General features: G+C 45.6%; 1 protein-coding gene across 1 annotated transcript in view; it reads left to right on the top strand.

Annotated features, from left to right (window-relative positions):
• Nucleotides 1-12,153, top strand: part of ZNHIT6 (zinc finger HIT-type containing 6) — a 33,701-nt gene extending 21,548 nt beyond the window's left edge. Inside the window, exons 9-10 of the mRNA XM_054073787.1 lie at nt 9,767-9,891; nt 12,001-12,153. Of these exons, the coding sequence (XP_053929762.1) occupies nt 9,767-9,891; nt 12,001-12,086 (211 nt within the window). The 3' untranslated portion in view covers nt 12,087-12,153. The remainder of the gene's footprint in view (nt 1-9,766; nt 9,892-12,000) is intronic.
• The last annotated feature ends 11,957 nt before the right edge of the window (nt 12,154-24,110 follow it).

Below are 24,110 nucleotides of genomic sequence, written 5' to 3'. Positions count from 1 at the left end.
AATGTCTAATCTAAATCTTCCTCCTTCCAGTTTAAAGCCATTCCCCCTCCTCCTGTCACTCCAGGCCCTTGGAAAAAGCCCCTCCTCAGCTTTCCTGGAGCCCCTTTCAGCACTGGAAGCTGCTCTCAGGTCTCCCTGGAGCCTTCTCTTCTCCAGGCTGAACAACCCCAACTCTCTCAGCCTGTCCTCATAGCAGAGGTGCTCCAGCCCTGGGATCATCTTTGTGGTCCAGATGCCTGGATACATGGCTTTTGCTGTAAAAAGCAGTCACTTTTCCTTCCTATCTCATTTGGGTTTTCATTGAAATGCTGTATTACACAACACAGATGAAAAGCAGAAAGCTGGGCATTGCTGAGTATGTATGGTCTGAATCTGTAGCGTGCATAGCTAAAATGTTTATGATGTCTGATTACAATTACTTGACCTTTGAGAAGATCATTGGGATGATTCCAAAAAAGAACAGAATTTGTCCATCTCACTATCTTGAGCAATTGTTCTTTTCTTTTTCCTGAAAGAAATTCCTTTAGGAACCAGCAGGCGCCTGTTTTTTAAAGTAACAATCCAGTGTTTTGTAACCCCTCCTGAATTCTTTTGGATGAACTGGTTTATAATGAATGGGATTGCGTTAGGGTTTCTGGAGTGTCCCAGCTAAAGAGTTGCTGAGATGTCTGTTCCACAAAGATTTATTAGAAATTATAGCCTCTGCTCCGAAATTCTGCCATCTGTGTTGTGGTGAGTTAGTTCCAGACCACACCTGGAGGAGGAATATGTGAGTCCATAAAGAGGTGGAGGATGAGACAATGATAAAATTGTCAGTGTTGCCTTCAGCCAGTACCTTCAGTCCTGTCCAGTCACCAGGTGGTGTTCTATAAGCAGATCTTCAGCCCCTCATATTTGCAAAGCAGGTAGGCAGACCCCAAGTTCTAAACCATACATAGCAGCCTCTTCTCTGCATCCTAACTGGGCTTGAAGCATGGAAGCAATGTGCCCAGCTATATGTAGGCAGGTTTTCTCCTCTCTCTCGAGAAGTGTGCAGCTAGGAAGGACTGTTCTGAGAAGAAGTCTTGCCATTTGCTCCATCCTGTCGTCTCTCGTAGGGACCAGAGAGGAACTGGCCTGTATTGATGTACAGAGTATTGTTTATTTATGTACACGTGCATGGTTGGACCTGTTTGACCTAGTCCAGAGGAGGCCACAAAGATGATCCCAGGGCTGGAGCACCTCTGCTATGAGGACAGACTGAGAGAGTTGGGGTTGTTCAGCCTGGAGAAGAGAAGGCTCCAGGGAGAACTTCAAGCAGCTTCTAGTACTGAAAGGGGCTCCAGGAAACCTGAAGAGGGACTTTTACCAAGGGCATGAAATGACAGGAGGAGGGGGAATGGTTTTAAATTGGAAGGGGGAAGATTCAGATTAGATATTAGGAGGAAATTCTTCAGGATGAGTGGGGAGGCCCTGGCCCAGGTTGCCCAGGGAAGTGGTGGCTGCCCTGTTGTTGGAGGTCTTCAAGGCCAGGTTGGATGGGACTTGGAGCCCCTGATCCAGTGGGAGGTGTCCCTGCCCATGGCAGTGGGGTTGGAACTGGATGGTCTTTGATGTCTCTTCCAACCCAGACCATTCCATGATTCTTTGAAATGCTCTTTCCACAACAGATCTTGCAGTTTGCTCCAGCCCACAGTTTCTCCTAGGGACCAGAGAGGAACTGTCCTGTCTTTAGGAACATAATGTTTATGTACACGTATGCACAGTGTGGAGAACGCCTTCGGGGAGATCTGTGTACTGCGCAGCGTGCACATACAAGGCAGACCTGAAGGCAACAGGCTGTGAAGTCCAAGAAAAGATTGCAGTTGGAAAAACCCTATTGAATAATCTCTCGCCCCTTGGCTGGGGAAAGGAGCTGGTAAAAATGGGCTATAGAGAAGACATAATGTTCAAACCATTTGTCCTTTTCTGTTCTAGAACAACTATTATGAGATGTATGGAGGGGTTTAATTCAACTGTATCCATCTGAGTTGCTGTTAAAACATTTTTCTGAAGAAAAAAGAGTATTTGCTGCTAGTTTCTTGGAAGAAAAAGACACGCTGAGATGCTGATCTAAAGTTAGCCAAGTTTCTCGGTTTTGGGGACTAGGCAGTGCGGAGAGGCTGGAATAAGAGGCTTCTGGGAGCAAAGATAAATGCGTTCATGTTTGAGGGTAGTTGCAGGGATAGGCTGAACCTGGGAGCTGCAGAGCTGTGAAACACGGCAGCGTAGCCATTGGCGTTTCCATAGAGGTGGAGTGGAGGAGAACCTCTTCGTGTTCCAGTCAGGAAGGAGAAAACCTGTTATTTCCTCCTGATGCTGCCAAAGGGGAATCCCTCTGGTTTTTCTCTTTCTTGACGGAAATGAGCTCGGGCTGATCGCTTCGACCTCGGCAAGGAGGGAGTTGACCTTCCTGCTTGTTTGCCAAGAAAATAATTTGTTTTCATTATTTCATAGCTTTTCCTTTTCATTGTAAAGTGTTAGTAACCCTTTAAGGGAAGGTTTGCGGCACTGTGATTCCCATGCAGATAAGTGTAAAGTTGTGGATGCGTTTCTACCATTTAGTGTAAAGTTTTAGAAGTGTTCAGGCTATCTCCGTATGAGCGTAATTCAGGAAGTTAGAATTTGCTATCTAGGGTTCTCAAATCACAGAAGTCTCAGTTCTTCCCATTTCTGAAGTGGAGGTTCATTAGATTAACCCAAGCATAAAAACAAAAGGCCAGGTTGGATGGGGCTTGCAGCAGCCTGGTCCAGTGGGAGGTGTCCTTCCTCTTGGCAAGGGGTTGGAACTGAATGGGCTTTAAGGTCCCTTCCAACGCAACCCATTCTGTGATTCTGTGATCTGCAGTAGTCAACCCACTGTCATTTTAATAACTTTCCCCCTGTGGAATTCCATGTTCCCTTTAGGCCTTCTGGCCATCACTGACTCATTAGGCTGTTTTGTGCCTTTATCTCAGTCGTACAGAAGCTTTACATGGTGTACACTTTCTGGTATTTCTGCTCTATACCACTTTGATTTGTAAGAGCTGCCTGGCTTCCCAAAGTAAGTAAATTCCTTTTTGTGTAGACAGAGGACTTGCTGTCATGAACTTGAATTACAGCATCTTCACTTTTTGTTCCCTCTTTTCATAGCATCTTAGGAGATGGGGAAAGTATTTGCTTTCTTGAAGTTCAGGATCACTTTACTTCTGCAGTCTATGGACCAAATTTTACTGAATCCAAGAAACTGACATTTGCGAGCTTCACATTTTCCTTCTGTTCTGTCATATTTTCTCCCATAACTGAAAGATGCAGAACGGTTTGTACTTTGGTTAATCTTAGGTCCTTGGATCTCTTGGATCATTCTTGTGCTTCCTGAACCCTTTTGCCACAGCACTCTTAATGTAAATTATTGCAGCAAGTGCCTTACCAGCTTTATGGGTTTTGCCATTACTGGTGATGTTGATGAAAATGATATATTTTTCAATGATTGTCATTAGACGACTTCTACTGTGGTTTTTCCTTTGTGCAATCACCACATTCTCAAGAGGTTAAAACAAGGACAGCCTTTGTGCTTCAGTGGTGACATACTTGTAGTAGTCTTATTTTGCTTATCTCTTCTTTCCATTAACTGTTTCATATGTTTTCTAGGGTAAAAGCAAACAAACTATTCCGTCTCTCTGGACATCTACTATCATGCCCAGTAACTTAGGTGACAGCTGATGTTCCTGCTGTCTTCACTTGGGTATTATTTTTTTCTCTTTGAACTGCCTTAAATATGTTTGTAAAAAGAGGGGGTATTTTGTGAGGATTGGAGGCTTTTTTTCCATTTTATGCTTCCATTTTCAGCAGTTCTTCAATTTCCCCAATAGAAGGGCCTCTTAGAGCCCATAAAAGAGAGGAGACTGTGGATTAATGTAGCTTGTCCTGCTGCAGTCTTCATTTGAGGATACTCCATGGTCAAAGTATGGCAAGGAAAAGGAACAGGATCATGGTTTGCTTGTTACTTGGAGGTACCTTTATGCATTCTGTGTATGTAGGTATTTTTAGGAGATGGTGATAAAGTCTGAGATGCTTTCCTGGTACTTTCCCTGGTACGCTGGCAGCTTTTCTTCCTGTGCTTTTTCAGCTGGTTCCTTGCAGGACTTGTGGGCCAAAAGGTTGGGAAGAGAAAGTGTCTTGTCTTAATTTTATTTATTTATTTAATATTTTTTTTTTTTAAAAAAGGACATTAGTGATGGCAGTGTTACTGACGATGAGAGGGTGGATTCCGATGAGATGTTAGGCAGAAATGTTTTCCTGTGAGGGTGGGGAGGCCCTGGCCCAGGTTGCCCAGAGCAGTAGTGTCTGCCCCATCCCTGAAGGTGTCCAAGGCCAGTTTGGATGGGGCTTGGAGCAACCTGATCCCGTGGGAGGTGTCCCTGCCCATGGCAGGGGCATTGGAACTGGAAGATCTTTCAAGTCCCTTCCAACCCAAACCATCTTGTGATTCTGTGGCTTGCGAAGGGATTGGCCCGGCATCTGGTCTGTGTTTGTAGAGGTTGAGCTGTGCAAGTGTTGATGATATGGAGGAGAGGTTGGTGAGCATTTGTTGAGGCAAATTATAGAGGTCCTAGCCTGGGGGAGAAACTGTGGACCAAGAGTGGAAGGAGGAGTTAGCAGGCTTTAAAGTATTTGTGCAAACTATAGTGTAATTATTTTCACATTAAAATATTAATGCACTCGGTTCCTGCCCCTCTTCCTTAAAAGTGTGTTTGGGCAAAGTAGGGACTTTCATATTGTACTAAGAATTATGTTACAAAGGAAGTGTTATGACAAGTAATTTCCTTTTTTTGTTTCTCAGTTCTCTGGGTTTTTTTCCTCACTGAATTTTCTAATTTTTCTTTTTTCCTGGTGACAAAGCAAAGTCAAAGAACGATGCATTGTTTCTATACGTGATGTTTCCTCTCTGCCATATAACTTGCCTTTCCTACCTAATTCAAGAGTGCACTTTGCTTCTTCCATGTTCACCAAATCATAACCACACGAAGAGGTTATTCACCACTTAGGAATGAAAGTCCATCTGGTAGTTATTATCTTTGCTGTGCTGCAGCACTTCAGAAAGAGTGCTTGGGAGAGACTTTAAATGCTGTGCCCACGCTTTGCTCTCCTCTAGGCCTATGCAGATACCTAGGAAATGCCACCTTCTTTTGTTTCAGGGAGGAAAAAAATCCTCATTCTTCTTATAAGTTAGTAGAAGTTTGCTTGTGAATCTTCAGGCCGGCAATCGAGAACGTGATTTATTGTATCTGAATTACGCCAAGTAAATACCTCGATCTTTCCACTCAGTTCTAGGAAGAAAAATCATCTTTGTTTAAAATACATGCAAGGATTTTAGTTGATGTCTCTCACAGGAAAATGATGAACATCACTATACAAATATGCATTTTAGTCATATTTGCAATTAGTTAGATGGTCGAAACTTGTTTGCTTTCTTTTCGGTGTCTAGCAGACTGAACTAAAGAAATAACATGGTTCCAGTTTATCTTTTAATTCCAGATTGCAGATTTTTCTTTATTATTATTAAAATCAAAGTTCCTGTAGATGACATTCAGGAAAACCTGATCAGCAGGGAATTTCCTGCTGTCTGAATTCATGGAGACAAGTCACGCTGCTGCGATGATAGCCACGGGCTCCATTTGAGGGGAGCTGCTTGTGATTCAGTGACCTAATGCGGCATTCCTGCCTGTGGGAGACAGATTAGGAGATGGAATGGTTGAATTCCTGGAAGGTGGTGGAATAACTATAGATAGTGAGAGTATCCTTTGCAGAACCTCATAGATGCTATCAGAGGTGCAGAGCCACATTAAAAGTAGCGAAAGCGTTGGTGGAGCAAATGAAACATCTGGGAACTGCTGTGGGATTGCTGAATCTTGTTAAATGTCTTCAATTGTCACCATTTTTGTAGGCTTTTAAACTGCCTGTGCTGGCAGGCAAGCTTTATTTAATTTTTGTCTTTTAAAAAGCAGTTATTGTTATTTCATTCCAGCTAAAATCAAAAGCTGTTCTCTGCCAAGATTGTCTCTTTGTGGCCCTTATAACTGGAGTCGTCTCATTAAGAAGAAATTCGGGCCCATTTCTCGCTTCGTGACAGGGGCACTAAGCCTCGTTTGGGGCAAGAAAATAATCAGGGAAGTGGGTGTCAGATGAGGAGGCTGAAGAAATGTGTGAAAGGGAGAGGGAAAATAGGTGGGGAGTAAATCCCAGGGAGGAAAGAAGATTGGGAAAGTAGGGTGCAAAGAAGAGTCCCACTGAACATAGGGATTGGGAAGCCGTAGCGCAGACAATTCGTATGAGCTGGGCAGTCGGAGAAAAGGGAGGAGGGAGAGGGTTTGGAAGAAAGAGGTGAAGATGGGGCATTGGGGGAATGGTTCTTTCAGGGTGGCCAGTTCAGAGCCAGGCTTATCTTCAAATCTCTCCTGCCATGAAAGACCGAAGGAGCTCCTTTAGGATGATAGTCCTGTCCCCATTAAGCTGTTCCTGTGACCAGCCCTGCAGCATGAGAGAGTCCAAGTGGAAGGGTTCTGTTTGCTGTCATTCGTGTTACTCGGCTGTTACTTGAAACACAGCAAAAGAAGGGCCTGAAGTTTTCATGGGTTCTTGCTCAGCAGGCTGCGCAGTCCCAGTGATACAGGACAAGCAGGTGAAAATGGTGATAAAAGAGTATCTGGTAATGTCTGATTACCACGTTCTTTTTGCTCCATCCTCCACTTGGGGCGAGACCGCTTCCCTGCAAGTTCACAGGAGGACCTGCATTCCAGCATTACCCTGCATCCTAGCTCATCCCAGTGAATAAGCAGTACAGGAAGTTGCAAGACTTGTAAAAATGCCATTTCTCTACAATTTTAGTTTCTCTTCATACAGATCTAGACATTTCATAAGCAAAAATTGAAATTGCTTGCACGTGTAGGTGTCTGGAAAAACCTTACGGGGCAGTCTTTGTCCATAGGTCTGTGTTGTTCACCCTCTGGTGTATGCACAAAGTCTTGTGGGTGCTCGACGTTGGCCAGCAACGTGCATTCACAGCCCGGAAAGCTAACCGTGTCCTGGGCTGCATCCAAAGCAGTGGGACCAGCAGGGCCAGCGAGGGGATTCTCCCCCTCTACTCCTCTCTCATGAGACCTCACCTGGAGCCCTCTGTCCAGTTCTGGAATCCCCAGCATAAGAAGTGTATGGAACCGTTGGAACAGGCCCAGAAGAGGCCATGGTGATGAGCCGAGAGCTGGAGCATCTCTGCTATAAGAGAGTTGGGGTTGTTGAGCCTGGAGAAGAGAAGGCTCTGAGGAGACCTTAGAGCAGCTTCCAGTGCCGAAAGAGGCTCCAGGAAAGCTGGGGAGGGACTTTTTCCAAGGGCCTGGAGTGGCTCGGTGAGGGGGAACGGCTTTAAATTGGAAGGGGGAAGATTTAGATTAGACATTAGAGAGAAAGTCTTCAGGATGAGAGTGGTGAGGCCCTGGCCCAGGTTGCTCAGAGCAGTGGTGGCTGCCCCATCCCTGGAGGTGTTCAAAGCCCGGTTGGATGAGGCTTTGATTCACCTGATCCAGTGGGAAGTGTCCCTGCCCATGGCAGGGGGTGGAACTGGATGGGCTTTGCTTCCAACGCACACCATTTCATGATTCTATGATTTTTTCTGAGAGAACCTTAAATATCAGTTTTGCTCAAGAGCTGTCCTGGATTAGACTTTGGAATTGAGCAACAAGTGTGAGTTTTCTTTTGAGGTCTCCTAAGCCTGCACAGACAAGCAGGAGGGTGGCAGGTGGATTAGCAGAAAATCTCAACTTGCACTTGTCTATAAAGCAAGGGAATGTGGTAGGCTGACGTCTTTTGGACAGCAGAGACAATAACAATGAAGTTTAAAAGAGAGAAGCATTAACCTCTTTTGTTTTATTTTCCCTGAAATTTACAGCCCACATTATGCACTAAAAATTTGGATGTTTTCTCTGTCAACCAATAAAATTTACAACTAAAAAAGATAAAGCCCTAACTCAGTGATCTAACACTTCAGTAATTTACTATCATAAAATAGTTTTAAGTACAAATGTTTTATCTTATGCCAAACTGGACGGTAAAGATGTTTTGTCTAAAACATGAGATAATGGAAAGTGTATTGTGGCATGTGAATTACTTTGGCCTCTTGGTGGTAAATGTTTGCTTAACCAGAAAAGAATGTGTTGAGGTCCTTGCCAAAGGAAAAGTATCGCCGTGCTTTGCATTTAGAGTACTGTAAATAAAGCAGTAAATATGTTTCTGTTCATGTGTGTTAATCCACAAGTTATGAATGCATTCATTCAAGAAGAAATGTAATATACTGTTATCCCTTTTAAAGGGTTTCGGTAAGGAGAGGTCGTAATTACTTTGGGTTGAGAGAAACACGAAACCAAATATTTTCATGATGATTGAAGTTGAATAGGAGAGAGAAATAGTTTTTGCTCAAACTGTTTCCCTTAAATCCTAAGAACTCAACTCCTGTTTTATCTTCAATATTCTTGTCTGCTGACTGCTCCAATGTCCTGTTCTTAATTGCACGTTACTGTAAATCATAAAGGATGTGATTTCCTTTACCCAATCCAGCGTTGGGTTTGGCAGAAGCAATCCCAACTGCATAACATGTTAATGAGGAGAGAAGGTAGAGCAGCCTGGGGAAATATTCTACTTATTACCCACAGTATATTTTGGTTTCAAACTTCATTTGCCTATAACTGATACAATAGCTTAGTGGTAATTTAATCATGCTGATTACAGAAAGAATTGCATAACTCGGATTGCAGTGCAATAATATCGGAGCATCTGTCGGATGCCACAGTTACAGCAGTGACAGCAACAGGGTTTCACTTTCAAGAGGGCTTTGAAGTATCCCTTCCTTTCCCCAAAATCCCACGTCCAGGTTTCCAGTTAGAGAGCTGGGAGAGAATATTACAGTTTTGGGCAATAAGTGCAGAGGAAACACTCGGTTTACTTTTTGTTACTGTGACATCATTTGTTACGCCCCTGGCTTCGCCCCGCAGGGTGAAGAGCTGCTTTTTTCTGGGAAAGGACTGCGCTTCCAAGTCGCGCACCTCTCAGAGCACACCTGTGTGGGAATTTCTGCAGGGAGCTCTTGCAGATGGTGCTGCAAGGAGGGATTTGTTTACAAAAGGAGACATCGTACCATCTTTTAGAAATGATAACCCAAATATTCTGGGTATCAGAGCCTTTGTACGGCAAAACCAGAGCTCTGAGTACTTCCAATATGCCTTTGCTTTTTCAGATATGCTGCTTATTTCCTCTTCCCACTGATAATTCATAAGGAAACGTGATAAATGAGGTGCATTGCTAACCATGTAAATGAAAGCTGCAGTGTTAAAGCCCACGAGTAGAACGTTACATGTTATTTTTAGTTTAGAATCTCAATTTGGTAACCTTATCCATTTTGATAACCCTATGTCCGTATCTGGTTTTGGTAAAGATATTAATTAAGAAACTATAAGACATTTCAGCCCTTAGAGAAATTTGACTTCAATTCTCCTCTTGTTCTTATGCTTTGATGTTGGGAGGGCTTAAAAAAATGATGTAGTTGGATAATAAGACTGGACGTAAAAGTTGAATCAGAAGATAATTCTTCTGACCGTGATCTGAAACTCCTGGGAATTGCCAGGAAGCTACTTTTCGCCTTTTTTTTTTCCCTCGAAAGCTTATGTTATGTCCTTGGTGGTATTAAAATTCAAGATAAAATTCCCTGTTGTTTTTTAAGGTACAATGAGCTGGATGCCAGTAGAAGCCTCCTAGACAATCTCAAAGGCAAAGTCATCATTGAGTATCCAACGCTATTTGTGGTCTTGAAGACACTGAAGCATGGCATGGTGATACTTGGCCAAGGTAAGAATATATTTATGTCCTGCTATGATATTCTTAGATATTTTAGTTAAATAAACAATAATTAGGCATACACCTATTCATACTGCCAGGAGCGTGCAGTATGTCTCGTATTTCCCTCTGTATCTAAAAGATTGCTATAAAAAAGCTGTTGTGAATGCTCTCTTTTCAAACTGTTCAAACTGCTGGCTCGATGGTTTACATCCATAACTTGCGTTGTGTGTGTTTTTCCTGTCTTACTGATGCTTGGTTCATTTTTGGTGTATTTTTAGCCACTGAGGTAAAACACCTCTTCAGGCTTGGGCTGAATTTTGTACGTGGCAAAGTTTGACAGAGTTGGTTACTTCTAAAACGTCTGCAGCCGGTTTTGTGGGGGGAAGGACTGGGTGATCGCAATTTATAGGCAATGCTATTAATACCATAAAAATACATTTAAATAAAAATACATTAAAAAAAACATAAAAATACACAAAAATAGCATAAAAATACATTTAACAGCTAATTCCTGTTTAATAGAATGTAGCGTAGCAGACTAAACTCAAGCTAAAATTTGTCTGCTGAGCTTCCCTGTGAGTCAGAAGATTGCCACGTCCTTTTATGTGATGTTTTGATGCTTGACTTGCTGGTAGCAAAACCTACAGGTGCTCGGATCTCAGCATACAAGGTCAGTCATGGCTGAAGATAGCAGGGGATTACAGGAGCTTTCACAGGATTTAGGGGCAGAAACAATCCTTACTTTGCGCATTGCTCACTACATATCTGGCATATAAATGTTAATTGATTATACACTAGATTTAATGTAGACAAAATGTGACCTCTGATGTTTCTGGGTGAAATGCTTTTATTTTCTTGAACAAATTCCATCTCAACTGTACAGGTGCACGCTGTGTCCTACGTGTTATCTGCGTTTGCCAGCTGTAGAGCTTATCTGGACAGGACAGTAACGATGCCTCATCAGCTCCCTTTCAGTAGCATTTCATTAACGAAGCATCTGACACTTAATGCTCAAAACCTTCTTTAAAGTCATAGTTGGATCAAATACTGAAAATAACAATGAGGGAAGAGTGTGAATCATGGCCCTGCTTGGCTGTAGTTTATTTTTGTGCTGCTCGAGTGCCACCAAGCATTTGGTGACCTCACCCCTTGGTGACCGAGGTTGGTGCTTGTTAAAGGAAGGGTCTCAGGGTGTGAGGCTTCAGGCCAGTTTGGGAAGTGAGTGCTTCACAATGTCATCTCCGCAGAGCGCAACGGCCGTGTCCTAAAGCACAAGTTACTGCACGGCTTTAACCTCGTCCACAATCCACACAGCTTAATGCCATCTTTGGGATGCTGGAGCACATGAACGGAGCACATAGGTGCATCGTCTTAATTTTCCATTGCTGTTTAGAATCTCAGTAGTTCCCATCTTAACTGAAATGCTGACAGAAGGGTAAATGATTTATAGTTTATTATAGTTTTAATATGTGTATGTAGCAACCCAGAAAACAACATTTAAAACAAAGCAGCCAAGAGAACAAGTTGAAATTCTCAGTGGATGAAGAGGAAGAGTTTATGTCAGATAAATATTCTGCTTGTGTACTTGACTAAAAGACCAATTTACACAAACTAAACTTTCTCTTTCAGCAACACCACCCTGCCCAGGGCTTCATCCCATGTTGTGAGACTGGTTATGTCTTATGAAGTAGCTGTCCTCAATGAAATTTGGCCTACAAGAAGGCTGAAGAATGACTTTTTACAAGGGCGTAGAGTGATAGGAATGGCTTTAAAATGGAAGAGGGAAGATTTAGATTAGATATTAGGGAGAAATTTCTTCACAATGAGGGTGGGGAGGCCCTGGCCCAGGTTGCCCAGAGAACTCGTGGCTGCCCCATCCCTGGAGGGGTTCCAGGCCAGGTTGGATGGGGCTTGGAGCCCCTGAGCCAGTGGGAGGTGTCCCTGCCCATGGCAGGGATTTGAACTGGATGGGCTTTTAGGTCCTTTCCAACCCAAACCATTCCGTGATTCTATGAAATTGTGATTAAAAGGGGAAAGGAGATGCAAAACTGCTTCTGTTTGATGAGCAAACATCATTGCTGTAACTAATTGCTTGGGTTTTGTTTCCTACCCCCTTAGATGCCAGTGAACCTGCAGAGAACTCGGACAGCGAAAGTTCATCCCTTTCATCTATAGAAGAAGGGGAAATTCGGGACAGTTCATGACAGTTCGTTGAGAGAAGAGGATGGAATAAACCTTGAAAATTTTAATTAAAGCTTTTTTTATATGCTACTGAGTTCTCAGAGGTTTGGCTTTCTTCACTAACGGCCACACTTCCAAACTGCCTGCCTGGTTTGGGATTCAGTAATGCTTATTTAGGGATTTAAACAAAGAGGTGGGGAGTTGCTGGTTCCAGACGAATCCAATATTCTTATTGAATTGCACACTTTTTCCTACGTATCTTTATTCAGAGTAACCCAGATTGAAAGTTTCAAGTTAGATTCAACAAAATATATTTCCCTTTAATCCTAACAGCTCAGTGCCCGAGTTTAAATTCTCATCATGTATTTGTATTTATAGGTGGATTTGAGTCTTAAAGCTTAAATTTACTGAAAAAACACACTGTTTTTTCATTGGATTAGTTTTCTTTTAAGATATTTCCTTGTCACGCTGAGCTGCTGCAAATGGCCTTATTTTAATCTCTGGTGTCATGGAGTGGCTGCCCCATCCCTGGAGGTGTTCAAGGCCAGGTTGGATGGGGTTTGGATCACCTTGATCCCGTGGGAGGTGTCCCTGCTGATGGCAGGGGGTGGGACTGGATGGGCTTTAAGGTCCCTTCCAACCCAAACCATTCTGTGATTCTATGACATTTAGGGTACAATGTAAATTTTTTTCTGACTTTTTGTGGCTGTTTGTTTAATCTTCTACCCCAACCTTCTGTAACAGCAAGGGGTTTAAAATCAGTAGGAATGGATATATAGTCACTAGTGCTGATATGTTAGACTTCTAAACAATGCTTATGTTATGCATCTCATTACTGGTTTATCTACCGCTGCCAGATATTGCAAATATCATAGAATCATGGGCTGGTTTGGGTTGGAAGGGACCTTAAAACCCGTCTAGTTCCACCCTCTACCACAGGCAGGGACACCTCCCACTGGACCAGGTTGCTCAAAGCCTCATCCAACCTGGCATTGAACACCCCCAGGGGTGGGGCAGCCAGGACTTCTCTGGGCAACCTGTTCCTCGAACGGGATGTCCTCCAGCCCTCAGATCATCTTTGTGGCCTCCTGTGGACTCGCTCCAAGAGATCCTTGTCCTTCCTGTGCTGAGGCCTCCAAAGCTGGACACAGGGCTCCAGGTGAGGTCTCATGCGAACGGACTATAAGGGGAGAACCCCTCCCTCACCCTGCTGGCAGCACTTCTTTTGATGCAGCCCAGGATACAGTTGGCTTTCTGGGCTTTTCTTTACTGGAATATCAACTACATTTACCTATTTAAAGACAAATTAACCATAAAAAAGTCCTGTACTGTATCATCTGCTCATGAGAAATTTGTTGTTCACTTCAGTGATTTCTAGCTCCCAGGCCACCATACCTGAGTCCCCTGTGTCCGCAGGGTCTGCTGGAGGATGAGAACGGCGTGTGTAAGATGGACCCCTCTGGACACCTGCACCAGGGCGTTCTCGGGATTCGGCATCGGCATTTGGGGTCAGTTTGCGAGGGTCTGGCGAAGTCAGCTTTTGTAAAGCTTTAAGGACATGATCCCTTTGTAAACAGCTCTGTGAGGCTGTTGCTGCTGTCATTGTTGCCCATCTGTCTCCTTTGTGACAAAAGTTGGTGGGATGGGATGCACACCAAACTGAAGGTGGGTTTGCAGCCAGTAACTGTTCTTCCTGCCAGCACTCACATTATAGGTAGAAAGACAACAGAAGGTAGTGAAGACACTTGTTGAGGTAGCAGGAGGCTGCGAGCAATATCGGGGAGGGTTTGGGCTTCCAGACCCTGTCCAGGTTTCAGGGCACCAGGCTGTAGGTTCCTCACCAGCTACACTGTGTGGAGAGGATTTCCAAGATGTTCAGTGTTGTAGAAGGTTTTGGGGTGGGGTTTTTTTTTTTTTTCACACTTTTGCTAACAAATTGTCATTTGGAAATGCTTCTCTGCTATCCAGCTACTGAGGTTTGCAAAGAGCTCCAGGCCTTTGTAGTCACACACTGCTGCCTCTCACAGCAGTATCGTGTGCCCTTGCCCTTGTGTGTTTTGTAACCTTTGGTAAAACCGGAAAGTTTTGATTCTTACCTGGCTTTAGCCACTTGTGCTCTTATTTTCTTCTTCATGGAATCATACGGTTGGAGTTGACAATCTCAAAGGTCTTTTCCAACCTAATAATTCTATGATAGAGCCATTTGGTTGGAAAAGATCTTTGAGACGATCGACTCCAACCATACCTCAGTCAGTATTGGTCCTCTGCCCACCCCTTATTTCACTGTTTGTTTTTTCCCTTTCTAAAGGACTGAGATTCCTCGCTATAGGTGCTGCTTTCATATTTTTTCAGTTCAGTGAAAGTGAATAAGCTTTTCCTAATGAGTGATTACTGCATGCTGACTTAGTAGCCACAAATTACCCTAAACCAGTCTTGAACCCATTCATAACAACGCCGATAAAAGAGCAGAACAGCAAAACTGCCACAGTTCATTTGCCAGCAAATGTCTCATCTGGAGTAGAAGCGTGGTGTTTCTGTTGAGATTCATAGCACGCAGTGGAAATTAGAGTGCTGCAAATATTAGCGTCGATCTGCATGTGTGTGTGATTAGGCTTTGGCTGAGGAGCGCAGATCAGTAATTAGCATTGCTTTCCTCCCCTCTTGGAGGTTGTCATTAATTATATGAAGGGGTTTGCCCACGTTCTGATATAAATCAGGTTTAAGCTTCCTTGTGAGCTGAACACAAACATAATTTCCTTTTAAATAAAGATGCTGTTGATGCTCGCCTGCAGGTTTAAATCTTTTCCTATGTTAAAGAAGGCTTTAAAAAAATTATTAAGGAGTGTTCCTGTGTTGGTTACTGGGACTGAAATTCCCCAAACAAAGCTGGGAATAGGCTTCTGTAGTGCGATCGAACTGGAAGTAAAAGCGTTGGTAGTGTTTGCCTTTCATTCCTTGGTTACTATTAGAATCATAGAATGGTTTGGGTTGGAAGGGACCTTAAAGATCATCCAGTTCAAATCCCTGCCATGGGCAGGGACACCTCCCACTGGCTCAGGGGCTCCAAGCCCCATCCAACCTGGCCTGGAGCCCCTCCAGGGATGGGGCAGCCACCGCTGCTCTGGGCACCCTGGGCCAGGGCCTCAACACCCTCAGCGTGAAGAATTTCTTCCTAATCTAAATCTTCCCCTTTCCAATTTACAGCCATTGCCCCTTGTCCTGTCACTCCTGACCCTTTTAAAAAGCCCCTCCTTAGCTTTCCTGGAGCCCCTTTCAGCCCTGGAAGCTGCTCCGAGTTCTGCGTGGAGCCTTCTCTTCTCCAGGCTGAACAACCCCAACTCTCTCAGCCTGTCCTCATATGGGAGGTTCTCCAGCCCTCACATCATCTCCGTGGCCGCCTCTGGACCTGCTCTAACAGTTCCATAACCTTCTCATGTTGGGGATTCCACAACTGGGCACAGGACTGCAGGTGGGGTCTCATGAGAGCAGAGTAGAGGGGGAGAATCCCCTCCCTCTCCCTGCTGGCCGCGCTGCTTTGGATGCAGCCCAGGACATGGTTGGCCTTGTGGTCTCCCCCAGTTTTGTTTGGTTTTGGTGATGGTCAAACGCTAGTTTGAGCAGTGGTGATAAATCAAATGCAAGCCAAGATGGACCTCAAATATTTTTTTTTCAGTTTAGCAAAAATTATTTGATTTTTGTTTATGATAAAGTGAACCAAAATTACATCCCTAAAAGCACAGCCTTGCTGATGGCAGGGGACCCACGCAGGTCCTGCAGCGCTGGTGGTTCTTCCTAGTGATACGGTTACTGATTTAATTGAAGCTTATGCACTCTTTGACTAGAGAGGTGGTCTATAACCCTTTCAGAGGGAAGTTTTGATTCCTCTCTGAGTGACTTAGCCCAGAATGAGCATCTTGGTGTAAACCAAAGGGAGACAATAACAGCTGCAAAAGCTGTGTTTTTCTATTTCTGGTCATTTAAGAGATGGAGCTGAGGCTGCCTGGAGGACTTAAGTTCTGTCTGTTTTGAAAACACACTATTGTAATCATTTGTCCAAGGATCCTGACAGGAATCTGACTTGATTCAGCACAGATGATGCCTCTGAATGAGAACTGTGCGATGTTGTTTTAATCTTCATCCTTCAACACCAGCTTGTGTTGAGTGCTTGATTTTATGCCTACTACGCTTACTCATTTATTTCTCTCCATAAACTACTTGTCATGGAAGGAACAAGCCGTTTGTTACGGCATTTCTTTGAATGTTTAGACTCTTGGCGTTTCAGGCTCTGAGCCCTTACAGCGCACTTGAGCTGAAGGGCCATCGGCTTACGAAGCAAAGAGTAAAGGCTCTTGTCCTGAATGAACGCGCTGCTTAAAAAAATTAAAAGCTTAATGAAGTCATCCCTTTCTCAAGCCATACAGGACAAAAATAGAGCGTAGCTAAGTGCTTAGCGGGAGCGGAGAGGTAGGATTGAGTCAGCCCTACGCGAGAACTTGGTTCTTTTCCTTTCTTGTAGAGCTTCCTGGGAGGATGAGGTGGGAGATGCTGAGTTGTCACAGAATCAGAGAATGGTTTGGGTCGGAAGGACCTCAAAACCCATTTATTTCCACCCCCTCCCACTGGATCAGGGGCTCCAAGCCCCATCCAACCTGGCCTGGAACCCCTCCAGGGATGGGGCAGCCAACGCTGCTCTGGGCAACCTGGGCCAGGGCCTCCCCACCCTTATTGTGAAGAACTTCCTCCTCATGTCTAGACTAAAAGAAGTGCATAAATCTCTAATAAATCTCTACATTCACGTCGTGCTGATAGGAAAGCCGGACTCTGCGCTGTGTGTCAGCATAGCTGGGATTCAGACCTCGCGCTGTTCTCTGTTGACATCTGTAGGAGCTGAGACCGTCCAACGCTTTGCAAGAAAGCTCTTGGAGAGTAAATATACACTTGTGATGATGTAACTTCACAACTTGTGACCAACTTGTATTTGGTCACAAAACATTTCATTCTTTCTTAAGTCCCACGCTCTTTTCCTCAAAACATTTATTCTTCCGCCCTCCAAAGGCAAAAAAAAAGCTTGAATTTGTGTTTACGCTGTTGCTAGGGCGTTCGGTTAAACTGTATGCAGATGCGTTGCTGTTAATAAGAGAGAAAAAAAAAAATGCACTGTGTACTGAGGGGAACAAAGCTTACCCTGTGTTTGTATTAAAATGTTGCTATGGCAGTGCATATGGTTTTATTTGGTGGAAATTTGTGGTGGAATGGAAGGAAGTCACATGTATGCAAGACAAACAAGAAATGGCAGCAAAAACAACTCTAAATAAATACTGAAACTGAAAGGGAAGTTGCAGATGCTGTGTAAAAGCAGGGGAAAACAAGGCTGGTTGTTTTGCCGCCTGTCTGTGATAACAGAAATGCATCCCGCTGTGCCCTGCTGGGTCTCGGGGACCGGTCAGGCAGCAACTTCGCTCTAACGATGCTGATATTGCGAGAGCTTCTTCCCTTCCTTGGCTCTGTGTGTTGTAACACTGCTTTGGTTTGGAAGCAAAGCTCCGCTGGTTTGGCTTGATTTCACCACTAACTTTTCCTGCCGAAAAGCATTTCCAGGTTATCTTATTGTAGTAGGCTTTTTGGCAGGAAAAATCAATAGAGTGGTAAAAGATGGAAAGTCACTAACGCCTCGTGTGCCTTTGGGGTGAGGGGAAGTCCAGCAGGTCGAGGGAGGGGTTCTTCCCCTCTACTCCACTCTGGTGAGACCCCACCTGGAGTCCCATATCAAGTTCTGGAATCCCCAACATAAGAAGGACATGGAACTGTTGGAACGGGTCCAGAGGAGGCTACGAAGATGATCCCAGGGCTGGAGAACCTCTGCTCTGAGGACAGGCTGAGAGAGTTGGGGTTGTTCAAGCTCGAGAAGGCTCTGGGGAGACCTTAGAGCAGCTTCTAGTGCTGAAAGGGGCTCCAGGAAAGCTGGGGAGGGGCTTTATCCAAGGGCCTGGAGTGACACGATGAGAGAAAATGGCTTTAAAATGGAAGAGGGAAGATTTAGATTAGACATTAGGGAGAAATTTCTTCACAATGAGGGTGGGGAGGCCCTGGCCCAGGGTGCCCAGAGCAGTGGTGGCTGCCCCATCCCTGGAGGGGTTCCAGGCCAGGTTGGATGGGGCTTGGAGCCCCTGAGCCAGTGGGAGGTGTCCCTGCCCATGGCAGGGGTGGGACTGGATGGGCTTTGAGGTCCCTTCCAACTCAAACCATTCTGTGAGTCTTTGTGGACTTCCTGGCTCCTACGAGTGATAGAAACAGCGGGTTTGGGTTTTTAACTGGCTCAGTTGTCCTCATGTTTATTTAATCCTTTTGTGTTCGGCTTCTTTTTGCATCAGTTGCATCAGCGCAGCGGTTTGTGGGGTTGCGTGACAAATCAGAGCTAAAATAATCTGACGAAGAAGTAGGGATAAAAATGAGAGGGGAGAGAGTGCCTTGATTAAGCAAATAGATTACTGGTCTGGGAGCCGGCTGGTTCCTGCGCGACCCGAGCTAGCGGGGAAAGCAAAGGTGGTTTTAAAAGCACATTGCTGCTTTTTTCCTGTCATCCGAGTTGTGCCTCAAAGAGGAGGAAGAAGTGACTGTGAAAGCTGCCTGTTCGACACCTCGCTTCCTGATTTGCTACTGAATTGTTTCATAACCCCAGAACTTGTCCATTTGGCCGAGAGTGCCAATACGGAGTGGAGTTAAGTTCAAGTGAGGTAAAAATTAAGTTGGTGGATGAGGTATAGACATTCAGGGAAAAGAGGAGACAAGGGTGGCATGAAAAGCTTGCCTGAGGAGTCCTCATCCCTTTCACGTCTAAACTCTCAGTGGTCTCTCTTTGTTGACCTTTTCTCCCAACCTCCATTTCCAGCTGCACTGGGGCATCTGCGTTGGGTTTGATGGGACTGTTCCTCTACAGCACCAGTATCTGCTTCTGTAGAGTAAAACATATTTTCTTGGTTTAAGTTCTCACCAATAGACTCGTTGGTTTTACAACCGTGATGTCTTGAGGTCTGATATTGTCAGATTAATGAGCTAATTAGGATCTAACCTGGTTGGTTTGAGATGCTGAAGGAAATCGGTAGCTTCTGAGAAATGGGTGTCTTTTGACTCAAATGATCTCTGGGCTCCTTTTGATCTGGTGTTCAACCAGTGGTCTCAAACTACTGCTGATCTACACCTGTGGCTGTAACCGATATCTGTAACGGAGTCCTTTCATTTGAACTGAAACCGCATCCACGGTGAGGTTGTGAATTTATTTGTCCGTGCTGAGTTAATGTGTGTGTCCTGGCTGGATTCCCATCTGGGTAAATCTATGCACCCTACTTTTACATTTCTGCTGTCTAGGAAACAAAAACCTTTACGGAATCTTGTGTAATCTTTTCCTCCTGGACAGTTGCTGCATTCCATCCCGTAAGTGTACTTCAAGACAGATGAAGTTGCTTACGTGAATGGTGCCTTGGGGTCTTCCAGGATCTTCTCCAACATAAATTGTGTATGTGGAAGTCATAGCTCTGTAGTTTTTCAGGAGTGAAAAATCATAGTGGATGGATGCCACCCATTCAGCTCCTTGGTGTTCCGTCTTTACAGGCACAGGTGCTTATTTTGTCTTTTGCTGAGTTCGGTTCTGGAATCTTCAGCACAGGATGGACATGGATCTGTTGGAGTGAGTCCAGAGGAGGCCATGGAGATGATGTGAGAGCTGGAGCACCTCCCATAGGAGGACAGGCTGAGAGAGTTGGGGTTGTTCAGCCTGGAGAAGAGAAGGCTCTGGGGAGACCTTAGAGCAGCTTCCAGCACTGAAAGGGGCTCCAGGAAAGCTGGGGAGGGGGTGTTTTTTCCAAGGGCCTGGAGTGAGAGGATGAGGGGGGATGGTTTTAAGCTGAAAGAGGGAAGATTTAGTTGAGATCTTGGGAAGAAATGTTTTCACAATGAGGTTGGTGAGGCCCTGGCCCAGGCTGCCCAGGGAAGCTGTGGCTGCCCCATCCCTGGAGGGGTTCAAAGCTGGGTTGGATGGGGCTCTAAGCAACCTGATCCTTGTCCCTGCCCATGGCAGTGGCATTGGAACTGGATGGGCTTTGCAGTCCCTTCCAATCCAAACTGTTACATCACTCTATTCTATGATTTTGTTGAAGTCGTCTTCTCTACGATCTATAATTTCTGGGCACCAAGCCCCACAGCGCTTCAGTGCAGGTCAGTTGTTGATAAGCTGAAACTCACTTACGGTTTTCTCCAAAGCTGGGTGGATGCTACTCTTCCACCACGGCACCTCCATGTTTTGCTGTGCTGTTTTACAAAGTTTTGTGACGTGGCGAAAAAAGTTGTGAAGATAAAACCAGGGATGTGGTTACATGAAAAACCCAGGATTGAGGCAAAGTGGACCCAGGCTTCCCTTGCTGTGTGCGGAGCGCTCTGGGCACGGCATGGGAATAGTTCCCCCGATTAAACCGGAGTAAACTGAAATGTGCATGTGCTTCACAGGGCTGTTCAGCAGGATCGGCTCAGTAGGGGCCGTACCTGGCAAAGGAAGCTCTGGTGTAACGCATCCAGCGGCTTCTGGGTAGGTAAGTTTGACTTCCAACCCTGAAGGACTGCCCCCTGCAAGCTTCCTTCTTTCAGCCCTCGAGATCTGTGCAGCCGTAGCTCAGAAATTCTCCTCCGTGCCCAAATCTGTGACAGAGCTCCTTGTCTGGGAGGAGAGGGTACGGAATTCCTGCAGCTTCAGTGGGCTGTGAGCACAGGACACCCTCCGGCAGCAATCCCACGGTGTTTCCTTCTTCCCACATGGTCCGTGTGCCTCCTCACCTTGGCAGCAGCCGCAGTAGGAGGTGTCCACCGGAGGGTCGGGTGGGACTGCTTTGCTGTGGGCTCTGTAGTCGTCTATACACGGACCACAGAGGCTCTTACGGCTCAGAGAGAGTTAATTAACAGCTTGGCTGTCCCCGCTGTCAGTAAGATCTTAGCTTCTCCCCATCTGCTGCTCATGCTGGAGGGTGAGCTCACAGCACCCCATGAGAGAGGATTTCATGTCACCGTGGATGTCTGCTTTCCGCATATTCCTTTTAGTTTGTTTCCTGTGATGCGGCGCGTAAGGAAGCAGAAACTTTGTCTTTGCTGAGTCGCCTTCGTCGGTCGGGAAGGTTTTTACACATAACCCCGATATTGTTGCCACCATCAAACCCGTGTCAGTGAGCGCCTGGAATACAGGAACGCGCCTTTCTGCAGCTGTAGTGTGAGAAATGCTCCTTTTGGCGGCAGCATCCGCCTCAGCAACCTGCCCTGGGCCCCCTCTCCATCCTCCGTCACCCCCGCGCTCCCCCAGTGCCGCTGGGCAGGGGGGTTGCGGAACACATGGGAACACCTGGAAAATCATCAGCCGAGGGCCCAGGGACAGACAGGGGACTCTCCTGGTGTCTGCCCGGCGTAGAGGAGCTCCACACGGAGATGTTCCCGGCATCTGGGCTGCTCGGTGGCCTGGCACTGAAATGTCCTCAAAACTCACTGCTGCTCATCGTTGTCTATTATGTTCTTAATGCCTCCTCTTGAAAAAGGATTTTGATATTTTAGTTTTTGACCGAGAAATACAATTCTAGTTGTGTTCATTAAGGCCCTCTCAAAGCTCTGCTGAGTCCACTTAAAAGAAATGGGCGTTTATCATTTATAGTTTCATGCTGAGTACTTAGGGTTTTGTCTGCTGGAGCGACACGGGATCTAAAGCCTTCAAAGCAAGTGCAAAGCTGATACACAAAACCCAACACCGATTCCTTTTATGCTATTACGAACCGTGGGGTTTGGTAGTTTTGCCGTGTGAGACGCAAAGAATGAAGAGAGGACAGCGTGGGTGAGGATCGCTTGGTGTGAGATCCCTTTTAGCGGGGTTCATTCCCTCTCTTTACAGCAGGATAATTTCATTTAATACACTTTAGGGTTGGCGTGATCTTCTCTCTGCACTCTTTTTGTCTCAAGAGTGCATTTTTCTACTGAGAAGATCACAGAACCACCGATGAAACATGAAAAGCCCAAAGCACAGGGTGTAAAACCCTGTTGAGAGCCGGGCAGGAGGTGGAAAGGCCACGTGTTTGTACGCGGTGTGCGTGTTCCCACCATAGTCACACGGATTTGTGACTCTCTAGGGAGCTGCTACTGATGTTGGTTTGAAGGTGGGTGTCATCCTGGCGTGTGTGGTGGTGGGGATGGCACGGAACGCGCGTGCAGGCGCTGTGTGTCTGTGAGCAGCGGCGTCTGTCCCTCTCTCCTTGCACCAACCCAACACGTAAACCTGCTGGATTCTCGGTGAGCACCTGAGGGAGCGATGTGTTCGGTGCTGGGTGGAAGTAGAGCCCAAACAAAAGTGCTTCGCTGCATTTTACACCTCCGCTGTCAACAAATACCGTACAGACAAGTTTAGATGCAGCTGAGACTGGTGGCCAGGTGGTGAATTCCAAACCAGCTCCAGTTTTGAATGCCTGCGGGGAGAGAACTTGACTGAGCAGAAGAGAGATGGCTGTAATTTCTCAGGCGAAGCTTTAGCTGCCAGAGATGAGCTGCAGAGATATGTGGCCATTTATTATGAGGACAGGCTGAGAGGATTGGGGTTGTTCAGCCTAGAGAAGGCTCCAAGGAGACCGTAGAGCAGCTTCCAGTGCTGAAAGGGGCTCCGGAAAGCCGAGGAGGGGCTTTTTCCAAGGGCCTGGAGTGATAGAATGAGGGAGAAGGGCTTTAAATTGGAAGGGGGAAGATTTAGATTAGACATTAGGAAGAAATTCTTTGTGATGAGGGTGGTGAGGCCCTGGCCCAGGTTGCCCAGAGCAGTGGTGGCTGCCCCATCCCTGGAGGGGTTCCAGGCCAGGTTGGATGGGGCTTGGAGCCCCTGATCCAGTGGGAGGTGTCCCTGCCCATGGCATGGGGTGGGACTGGATGGGCTTTGAGGTCCCTTCCAACCTAAACCATTCCATGATTCTGTGATTGTATTGAAATATTTATGTCAAATCTAACAAAAAGTTGACTCTTAACCACTCCAGCACTGAGCTGACACGGGATGGCACCCCTTCACAATTCTAACACCTCCGTGACCGCATAGCTTTCTTACTAAAGACCAGGAAAGGATCTTTTGCCGGAGAACTAACCAGGAGGAGTTAAGTCCTCCAAGGAGGGGTTAAACCAACCCTGTTGCAGGTCTCCTTTCAGTCCTGTCCGTAGCACAGCTTTGTGCTACCCAGCGAAATACAAAGGTTTGATGCTTTCCCGGATCCTCTGCTAGTTCATTTCTTTAAATGTCCCGTTCTTGCCGTGTGCCAGCTCGCTGCCTTACAACTCCCTGGGTTGCCAAACGTCCCCTGTGTCCCACAGTACCAAGTCTAATTGCATACTGAAAAGCGGGAAGGGAAGATTGAGCAGGGAAGAGTGGCTGCTTTGCCTTTTACGCTATTGGAGAAGTACTCGAAATTCCTCACATTCCTCTCTTGTTAACAGTATGTTTACTTTTCATCACTGGGTTATTAGGATTAACAAAAAGTCATTGCTTCAAGCTCATTTAATTTGAATTTAGTGAAAGCAAACTACCTCCTGCAGACTGCAGGAAACATTCTTCTGCCGGAGAAATGTATTAATTTGCAAGAAGCAGCCACCCAGAAACGCGAGGCTTGATGACCACTTCCACCCCGATGTTCAACATCATCGTGCATGTGCTGCATCCTAATGAAGCACCTTATGTTGCAAATTCCAGGACGGTCTGAATAATCTGACAGTCTAATTAACATTTCAGTCTGGCTATCAAACATTCGCTTTCAACGCCAAGAAGTTTTTTTCTGTCTATACTTTCTAGACCACGGGGTTAGAGCCTGCATGCACCACTTCAAAACGTCATTTACCCAAAGAATTAGACTCCCCGTCAAGTTCCTTGCTGCATCTGTAGCAGAGCTTGGTTTAATTTGCAGGAATCTAAGCTTTTCAGCATTGTTTTCCCAGCAAGCTCTTGCCTTTGCTGTCCTCAAATCTGCTGCCTATCAGGATACTGCACTAAGAGGAGT

The sequence above is a fragment of the Cuculus canorus genome, chromosome 8 (genome assembly GCF_017976375.1).
Source record: "Cuculus canorus isolate bCucCan1 chromosome 8, bCucCan1.pri, whole genome shotgun sequence".
Classification (NCBI taxonomy): domain Eukaryota; kingdom Metazoa; phylum Chordata; class Aves; order Cuculiformes; family Cuculidae; genus Cuculus; species Cuculus canorus.
Note: the sequence above shows the minus strand (reverse complement) of the source record. Positions and strands in the feature narration are given on the sequence as shown.